The following is a 10,240-nucleotide window of genomic DNA, read 5'->3' on the forward strand; positions in this document are numbered from 1 at the left end:
TTTCAAATGGCCCGCGCGACGCGCTTTCGGCGCGCGTTCCAATATGTCTGCGTCCGTGTAGTTCTCCGGGTAGCTCGTGCAGCGGCGCTGTTATCACGCGTCCCAGTGTGGCTTCCTCACTATCATAACCTCACATGAGGTTATATTTCGCCTGTCACGCCTTTCCCGACCGAATTTCTTCGGATTTTATACCTACTATTTTTCATAAACATTAGCCCTTCGCTCTGATTAACTTCCTTGTTCGAATTCTCCAGTTTCCCAGAGATTTCGACCACGCTCACGGCTTTGTCCTCTCTACGTCTGCTCCACACACATGCCCCAATAGAACTCCCCCTTCTACATAATCTGCACCTTTTTTCTCCCTCCTCTTTCCAGTGTTCCTTTGCTTTGGTCTCGTTTGCACACCTGAATCTGGCTATAATTTTCCTGTCCTTCCACTTCATCCTCCCTTCCAACTACTTTGGCATCTCATCTTTGGTTATGTTTCTGTAGTATCTGCTATATCTGGATTATCCTTTTCCTCCTCTCTTCTGTTTCTCTCTTCCTCCTTTCTTCTACAATTTGGTCTTCTGTCCAACTTTTTTGCTCTTCTCCTGTTTCCCTCTATGTCCCTTAATTCTTCACCTCTTCTAGTTCCTTCTTTCTCTTTCTTGCTCTTTTCCCTTCCTGTCCATTTCCCCAGTTTCTCTCACTTTCCTTTATGCACTCTTTTACCATCTCCTTTTCCGATTCTAGAGTTCTCTCCTCATACCTTGCTGCCCTTTTTAATGCTTTTTCCTTGATTTCTTCTAGCTTGCACTCTTCTGTCAGTATGTAGTTTGGTGTTGTCCAGCAAATAAGAAGGGAAGCCAGAGCAAGAAGGGAAAAGGGAGAATACGTAAAGACAGGCTACAAGAAACTAAAGGTGGAGAACAGATGTTACATATGGAACGAAAACGAAGAGAGACTGGAGGAAGAAAGAAGGAGAGGGGAAGAAAAGTGAAAAAGGGGAAAATGGGGGAGGCGGAATACAAAGGGGATAAAAATGTGCTTTTGGAACGTAGCAGGACTAATATGTAAAGACAGGGAGGTGTGGGATTCAAACAGGACTACAAGAGGAGAACGAAGATGTTTGAAGCATTGGTAGAGAGCTTGGCGCTGTTTAGAGCAGAGGTATGGGATTGGAACATGGAAGAAAGGCTAGATAGGATAAAAAGAGGGTACGTTAAATGGATCTTAGATCCTATAGTATATATATGTCGGAGATGAAAGAACACCGGAGCCTTCCTTTGGAACTTTGGGAAGATCCCGTAATATTGTAATCTAGATTCTACCACAGCCGTAATTAAACAATTGTCATTCAATCCGATTGTATTTATTCGAGATTTGTAACAATGAGCTTGGGCCCGAGGCGACAATCAGTCGCCAACGTAGCCGCGGTCAAGGGATAAACGTTTACCTAAACAAAGGGATAGAGTAACCGTATAGCTCTCACGTACGGCGCTTTCGCTAGCAACTCTCTCTCTCTCTCTCAAGGGCGGCTAGCATCCTTTTCTAACCACCGATATGGAAATTGACCAATTAACAGCGACGTCAATTTCCCTCACCTTCCGAACGAAGGCATCGCTTAACGAATCCGAGGATCCCTTAGACACACCCCGTCATAGTTTTCCTCTGTGGCATCATCGCGACGGAAAGTCATTCTCTCGTGCGATCTCACCAACGAGAAAGAATAACGTCTTTACGATCGGCGAATATATCACGCTTTGTTAACCGAGAGTCGGACTTAGATTCTGTGACAGCATACAACTATTATCCCGTTAACCGCGAATTCGTTATCGAACCTAGGATCATTGTCATTAGCGTCTCGAGTATCTAATTACCACGGTTACTTGTCGATATCTGTAACAATCATATATGCTCTAGTCAATATCTTCTCTATTGCATAACGACAATGTCTAATCACAACGAAGATTTGTTTCACGCCCTTAATCCCAACTCTAATTATAACGCTAACCCGACATGTATATAATATATACCTTTTTTAATGTATGTATGATCGTCCATTTGGCCGAAATGGCTTGATTAATCGGGATGATTCCTTTTACATCTTGTAGATCATGTTGTCCTCTTGATCTTGTTATACACCTTTTTTTGTATTTGTTTTATGTGAACTACTTTTTTTGCGTAAATGTAATTTTTATGTATGCTTATCGATTACTCTGGGCTAAGTTAAGCTTTCGGGATGAAACCTTTTTCCATCTCATAGGGATAGTATTAATAAATGGGACTCGTTTGCAAATTTTTTTTTCGTGGAGGAAACCTTCATAGGCGCCCCGCGCCTTCCGGGGGGAGGGCGCCGGGTAGAGCTGGATTCGTACCGGCTAAAACCTCCACGGTGGTCGTCCTGACGATTGGTAGGAGTGCCCTGTTGGGCATCCGTTACGAATTCGTCTTTTCCCTGATGGTGTTATCGGAAGTCATCCTTGGTTGATTGGGTCGTTAGGAGGGACTACTCCTTCTAACGCCACGGTGGCGGACCCTCCTCGGTGTGACAGCACTCTCGATGGATGTTGTCCTCTCTCCCTTTCTCTCACGGCGCACTACTTTGCGAGCATGATTTGCTCGCAGTATGAGCGGACGGCGATGTACATCTGTTGTCCCGTCAGCGTGGTTTTTACGATCGCCTCGGGGGCCGAACTATCGCCGATGGCGAGTCGTAGGACACGACGCGGTTCCTCCCACGCCGGCAGAAATCTAGCGTGTGCTGTGCCGTGTCTTCCTCTTCCTCGCAGTGGTGGCACATGCTAGTCACCTCCCGCCGAATCCTTACTAGGTACTCCCAGAACACTCTGTGCCCGGAGAGCATCTGTGTCATCCTGTACGTCAGCGGATCCCGCCGCAATCTTTTCAGGCCTCCCAGTTCGGTAGGACCGCTACAACGGCTCGACGACGCCGTACAGTATCCTCGGCGACAAGCTGAATGCGCCATCGTTCCTAGGTCTTGAGCCTTGCCTCCTCCCGGACGTCGCGGACCGACTGGTTGGCGGAGGGCGTATCTCCGTCCGAGCACAGGCCCCGCAGCTGATGGTACACCCGTCGGAGCGCTAGGGCCTGCAGCTCGAACGGAGGAGACGCCACCAGCACAGACGCCACCAGCACAGACGCCACCAGCACAGACGCTACCAGCACAGACGCCGCCAGCACAGACGTCGACGCGTGGGATATTGTCCGATATCCCCTGACTATTTGAATGGTGGTAGTCCTCTGCAACCTCCTCAGCAGCAGTAAGCTGCGACAACTCCTCGGCAGGTCTTCTGCCTACACCGGGGCCCCGTACACAGGACTGTGGATCGAACCACTCCCTCGTACAGTCGATGAACATCGACTCTGGCCCCGCCAATGTTTGGTAATAGGCTGCATAAGGCGTTGGCTGCGGTCGTCACTTTAGGGACCAGGAGCTCGACGTGCAGGCCGAACTATTCCGGCCTAAGTCTAGTAGTCGTCGGTCGTGAGGCCCAGATATTTCATCTGGAGCCCCACCTGTACTTCCCCTCCGCAGATGTTCACACAGAGGCCAGGATGAGGGATTCCTCTACGGTGTTGGTCGAAGATCCACATAGCTCCGAACTTGGCAGGTGACACGCTCAAGCCCAGCTCCTAAATGGCGCGAACTGCGCACGCCACGGCGACCTCGCCGAGTTGCAGAGTCTCGTAAAACCATCGTCTCTCGGCCAGGACTGAGTCGTACGCCGTTATCCACATAATGGATCCCAACCCAGAACCCTGTGGAACACCCAGCTCTGCCATTCTGGCTGGAGCCGCTACTCTGACCGTGGCCGGATCCCAGATCTGCCCCAGACGCAGCGCCAGTGTGGACGCCTTCTTCCGCTTTTTGTCACCGGGGACCTCCAAGATGATAGCGCCGGTCATGGCCTTACGCATCTTAACCGCCTCGGTGCCCACTTCCGCCAGCGAGATTTTCCCTCTTGCCGACGCCAGCACCTCCGCGTATGACGTCTTTGCTCCCTCGCTCAGGGTCAGGGTCGCCGCAGATGATCGCGGTGAACGACGGAGCACAGCCTACTGTGGCGCTTGCAGCGGCACACCTTTCTGGGTATTCGCCGAGGTCACCGTCAATGTGGCAGCTCTGGGTTTCGGGGCGCATTTTGTCATTTTCCTAGACTGAGCGCCTGTCACGGGTGAAGCCGTGTAGACTTGGCTCCCCACCGCCCTTTTTATGACTTGCTTCACCTTTTTCTTCTTCTTTTCCATTTTCTTTGGCTCGACCACCCTCCATTCTGCACACTGCTGCTCCTTCGGGGGTGACGATAATTGGGTAGTGTTGGTGGTACGAGCCGAGGTCACCGAATCCTGTCTGCCTCGCGCCTCACGACTGCGTCGCTTACCTCTGAGGCGCTCTTCAATGGTCCTTAAGATGGAAGGTCCAAGCTCCTCGACCCTCTTCTCCAGGGCAGTGAGACGCGCGTTTGTCCGTTTGTTCGTTTGAAACTTTGTCCGTTTCTCGGAGGACGCCCCGATTCGGAAGTCGGGACGTCGCACCGAGAACACTCCTGGGGCGCGCTCACCGCCATTCTTGCAAGCTTATTCCACAGGGCCTCGTTTTCCTCTTCGAGCACCGACGGCCTCGCTTCCGTGAGCCTCGGTCCCTGGGTGCCACAGGCAGGTCCAATCCTTCTGGACAACTCCATCGTCCCGGCGGTAAGAGAGGTTGCCGCCTCCTTAAGAATCTTGATGTAGGTTCCCTTAAGGTTGGACGATATAATTGTCACCCTAATTATCTCCTCGACCCTCTGATCATCTCAGTAGCGATATCAGCAGCCGTGACAGTCCTTAGTTCACGTACGAGATGCTCGGGCATGTCCGGGGTAGTGCAAGTCACCTTCCGTTTCTTGCCCCTGGACCGCCCAGATGCTACAGAGGGGTTCGACTTCAACAAGGCTATCGATTCCTCATCGTCGGACCTCGTGCGAGTTCTCCGGTACCCTTCTAAGGAAGATGGTCCGGCGTCCGAGACCATGGAGGGAGCCAAAGAGGTACCCTCCGGCCCGTCCGCCAATCTCAATAACCTCCTCGCCTCGCCCGGTACAGAAGCCGAACCGGGGGCCTGACGGTCCACCCCCGAATGGCCGTGGTTGTAAGATGACGACGCAGCGGGGCCCACTTGACTACCCACAAGTGCGCCTGTACTGGGGTTTCCCTCCCCTGCACCGTAAACTGTATTCTTTTTACGTTTGATATCCATATTATTTATTTAAATTTCGCCAAGGTCGTCATCATCAGTTCCAACCCTAGTATCAATCACTTTTCCGCACTCTATCCCGGTCAATGCTGGTGCAGGGTGACGGGAGGCCCCACAAGAAGCTGAGGTGAGTGGTCTTGGCAGGTATGGGACCACTAACTTCTCCGAAATTGTCCGCGTCGGATCGGCAAGCTGACAAGGGCCAAAGCCACTGACTAGCCGCCACCCAGCTATAGGAGAACATCAGATCCATAAGGGTTTCCCAGGGCGTGGTCCTACGTCCTGGGAACCCATACCTGCGTCGTGCTCCCCCAGTTGGAATTACTGCGAGATACTTATCGTCTGGATGACAACAGTGGTAGAATTTTAATGGATTTACGCCTACGTGAAAAAGCGGCGAAATGGTTTCATTTGAAGTCTGATCATTCGAGAATTATGGTTGCGGGTATTTTTGACGAATTGCAACGCTTATTTTTATAATCGACCAAGTAAAGTAACGGCGCGCAAAAAATTCGTAAAAAAGGACGATCATAGCACAATGACGAATCTTTTTGCGAGTATTACTTCGACAAAGTTACACTGCTGAATAAAGTTACCATCAATCAAGAACTCGTTGATTTTATAATTGATAGAATCCCACATATCCGGTTACGAGATCAGGCGAGAACACATCATTTCCGAAAGCCTGAAGATTTATTAGGTTCGTACAGATACATTTCGTTTGTCGAGCCATCCGGAAACGATCAGGACAGCGAGGAGACGAGGAAGCCGTGGATTTCGAAAACTTTGCAGAAAGAGAAAGCATGTACAAGCACGAGGGACACACTAGCGCGCACGAGGAAAGTTCGTTGCTATAATTGTAGCGAATTGGGTCATACAAGGAAAGATTTCACGCGACTCAACGTGAGTGAGGCTTCTGTTTCCGTTGCGACAGTGTGGATCATCGTGCAAAGGATCGCACACGGGATATCACACCGAGGGGGGGGGGGCGCATATAGGCCACGGACATCTCCAGCAGCAGAGACTTACAGGCATCTGATTCAACCGACTTCTCCTGAGGTTCCGTTTTCGGTGCCGATATCATCTACCATTCGCGACGATAATGGAGAAAATACAAAGTTTTTTTAAAATAATGTTATGATTCAGGATCTCCCGTAAGTTCAATCGAGTGTAATTCATTGCTCCTCGGTTCGTACTCCGCGAATGCGTCTGAGGAACATTCGTGTTACGTCGCGTGAGACATCTGCACTCCATCCCTCGCTACCTGGCAGCCAACGGCCAACCTACAGTTTTCCCGATTCTCAATAGACCCACGGACCCACCTTAAGACGTTAGCTTCATTGTTTCCACACATGTTTGCCAGTCAAATTGCATGCCTGGGGAATTTTCTAATTCTAGAAGTATTTTCAGTTTATGGCTGGGTCTTGGAAAAGTCCTTGAGTCTATTAGGCGCTCTTAAGAATCACGGAGAAAGCGGACAGTCACCAGATGGGAAAGCTAACACATGTCCATTGGAAAAGGCTGTTTTTCGTCAGGAGCAAAGTCCACCCCCGCTCTACGTTGGTGGGAGACTTCTTCATATCCTGTTCATTAAAATGGCTCATAACCAATCGGCATCGCGGATCGTCAGCCTCATTTTCTGGACGAAAAGTGTGAACAACGAATCCGCGTTCTTCGGTCAAAGGGCACACCCACACCAAGCTTTCCTCCGAGACACCACAAGGGCAGTTCTGCACTCTCGATCAAGTCGTCACCCATTCTCGATCAAGTCGTCACCCATTCTCGATCAAGTCGTCACCCACTCTCGATCAAGTCTTCAAGTCGTCAATAAGTGTTCGGTCGATCTCCCGCGAATAGTCTGTCCATATCATCATACGAAACGACACACCAAAGGTCTCAGGTCGTACTCACTCGTCGTTGTACGGTCAAACATTCACTATTGTATAACACCGAAGTTGTTGGATCGATTAAATATATAGTAACCTGTTAATCGCAGCGTTATTTCAATTAATCACCCTTATTATCCCACAAGAAATAAGGGATCGTACGATTCGTGGCGTCGATTAGTCAATCGTAACGGGAATTTACGACTCTCGTTGACGCGCCTCTTCGAGATCGATCGCACGAACGTGCGAAAATTCATTCGTATCAAGGATTAGATCATTAGATCATTCTCCAGTAAAAGTTTTGGGTACTTTTGAAGGAATAGTTACCATCAATGACGTTTTAATGAAAATAAAGTTTATTGTATTCCGGATCAAGCAATGGCATACACTGCTATTCTTATGCGAAATTATATTTTATCACCACTGGTAAATATTACGTTAGGCTGTAAATGAGAAGGGTAGTTCAGATTATGACATAGACGAAATTATGCAGATTAAGTACGTTGGGAAAGCAGAAAGCGTAGACGGAAATTTAGATATCAATCCCTAAGTGGATGCTGACACTGCATCGACGGTTAAGAGAATTTTTCACGGCGAAATGTTTGCATTTCCTAATTCAAATTCGTCGTCGAGTGATACCGAATTCGTAATTACGCTCAAAAGTGTTCAGGCAGTACGTCTTCGTCCTATGGGCCTATCTGGATGGACCATCTGCTTCTTAGGAGGCTGCACAGGATAACTGCCATGAGAATCGTCAGGGAATACCGAACAGTGTCGCACGCGTCGGCGACCGTTCTGGCCGCGTCTCCGCCGTGGGAGCTCCGGGCTTTGGTGTTCAAGAAGAGGTACGAGCAAAGGGACTCGTCTAAGCAGGCGGCCCCGGACGACCTACGAACCGCCGAGAAGGACGCGTGGGACCAGTGGCGATCCCAGCTGATCAGCGAAACAGGCGAACACCGAGGCACGGCGGCAGTTCTCCCAAATTGGGGTACATGGAGAAGCCGCGGTCTCCCGCTCACTTACAGAATGATCCAGATACTCACAGGACACGGCGTATTCGGGGACGACGACATCTGTCACCACTGCGGGGAAGGCAGGGACACGTCGCAGCATACGCTGAAGTCCTGTCCGGCGTGGGAGCTGCCCCGCTACACCCTGCGGTATATCATAGGCGAGAGGCTGTCCCCCTCAGCGATCATAGCAGCGATGCTGAGCGGGCCACAGGAATATGAGGCTGTCTGCCTCTTCTGCGAGCGAGTTATACTCGCAAAGGAGCGAGCAGAAAGGGAGAAAAAGAGAAATTCCCACCCGTGTAAAGTAACGCGATGGAGGAGGATGACAGTCAGGCGGCCTAGAGCCCCTTCATCGCCGCCACAACGAACCGCGATTAGAACAAGGGACGGCGCCAGGGGCAATGGCCTTCCCTAGCGCCAAATTCAACAGTCAGGGAATCTATTGGACTGCCTCGAACGATGCAACGATGCAACAGAAAGTAATTCACCGAGGTTCCTGGAGCACCTCTGTCATACGCGTAGGATGGCCAACGTGGAGTTTTAATCGTTAGGAGTCCGACACTACTCTGCTGCTGCCGTTATTAGCAGCAGCGGAGTGTCCATGAGGATTTCTCCACGTGCAAAAAAAAAAAAAAAAAAAAGAAAAAAGTATGTTTTCGTCCATGACGTTTAGCTTTTGCCGACAAAGAACAGTTGCACAAAATTTTGGACGATTTCTACAAGAAGGAAAGTACCAGGCCAAGTTATTTTAGGCGTTTTATACTTTTATAATTTTATACTTATATAATTTTTTTATTTTAGCGAAACTCCTATATGAATTGTTAAGTAAGAGTGCAACTTTTCGGTTTGGTGCGGAAGAAAACACAGCATTTATGCGTTTAAAAGATAAATTAGTTAATGAACCAGTGTTGGCTATCTATTCCCCCGATTTTAAAATAGAGTTGCATTGCGATGTCAGCGCAACGATTTCTTTCGACCTGTGTTTTATTTTAGTAAACGAATCACTATCATAGGGTCAAAATATTCGAGCTTTTTTTTTTAAAAAAAAGTGAAGATGAAGAAATTAAGAAGATTGGAGAATAGCTAGAGCAGTAAACAAAAATATTACGCGTTACGAGACTGGTTAGTATACAAAAAGTTTGACAACGGCAAGCTCTTGCTTTATGTTCCGTCATTAATGGAAACTAACGTCATTGGAACTTTGTCATTTGGGAGCTGATAAAGTAATGGAAAATATTTCTGGAATTTATTGATTATCGATCATACTTAAGAAAATAAAAACGTATATTAGCAATTGTTTGAAGTGCATACAATTCTCACCTTTCATTGGAAAAATTGAAGGTTTTCTGCACAGTATTAAAAACGACAATATTCCATTTCAAAGAATTTACGTTGATCATTTTCATCTCCTCGAGAACAGCAACGGTATGAAATATATACTATCAATAGTAGACGGTTTTACAAAATTTATTAAATTATATACGTAGAAATGGACAATTACAAACGAAGTAATTTGGAAGAATATTTCCGAAATTATAGCAAACTTCACCGTATTGAGGGTGTAAGTGTTGTCCGTGATAACTGTAGCTGCTGGCTGTAGATGACGCTATGGGGTACTGCTGTTTTCTTTCATTTTTGATGCATAGAAGAAAAATCAGACTCCGGTCGTCGGGATTCGAACCCGGGTCCTGTTCGTAACCTAAGGCGCTAACCATTGCGCTGCCGTCATCCAACACTAATTAGTGTCGAGTGGTGGTATTTGCTGTCGAGTGCCGCAACAGTATTATCAGTGATCGCAGAACTTGCTTTACATTTGGTGCGTTTGAAGATTTTTTGAAGGAAGAATCAGTTCTTTTTTATTATTTAATTAGTACTTTACAATTTGTCCAGCTGGACATTCGGTAAATTTTTCTAGCTTAATTGCTAAATAACATGTGAATGGCTACCCCCAGCGGGATACCATCTTCGAGTTCGACTATTTTATTTCTTTAGTGATGTCAGTAGGGTGTTCTTTTTTTAGTCTTCTTTCTGTGAGAGTTTTGCTCGCTTCAGCAGCCATCTGGTTTGGATGTGTTACAGTTCTTTCATTGTGTTTTTCT

General features: G+C 48.0%; 1 protein-coding gene across 1 annotated transcript; it reads left to right on the top strand.

The window, feature by feature from the left end:
- Positions 1-7,830: 7,830 nt before the first annotated feature.
- Positions 7,831-8,556, top strand: LOC122568405. The gene has a single exon (XM_043728105.1). The coding sequence runs from the start codon at positions 7,831-7,833 to the stop codon at positions 8,554-8,556; it is 726 nt and encodes a 241-aa protein (XP_043584040.1).
- The last annotated feature ends 1,684 nt before the right edge of the window (positions 8,557-10,240 follow it).

The sequence above is a fragment of the Bombus pyrosoma genome, linkage group LG6 (assembly GCF_014825855.1).
Source record: "Bombus pyrosoma isolate SC7728 linkage group LG6, ASM1482585v1, whole genome shotgun sequence".
Taxonomy (NCBI): domain Eukaryota; kingdom Metazoa; phylum Arthropoda; class Insecta; order Hymenoptera; family Apidae; genus Bombus; species Bombus pyrosoma.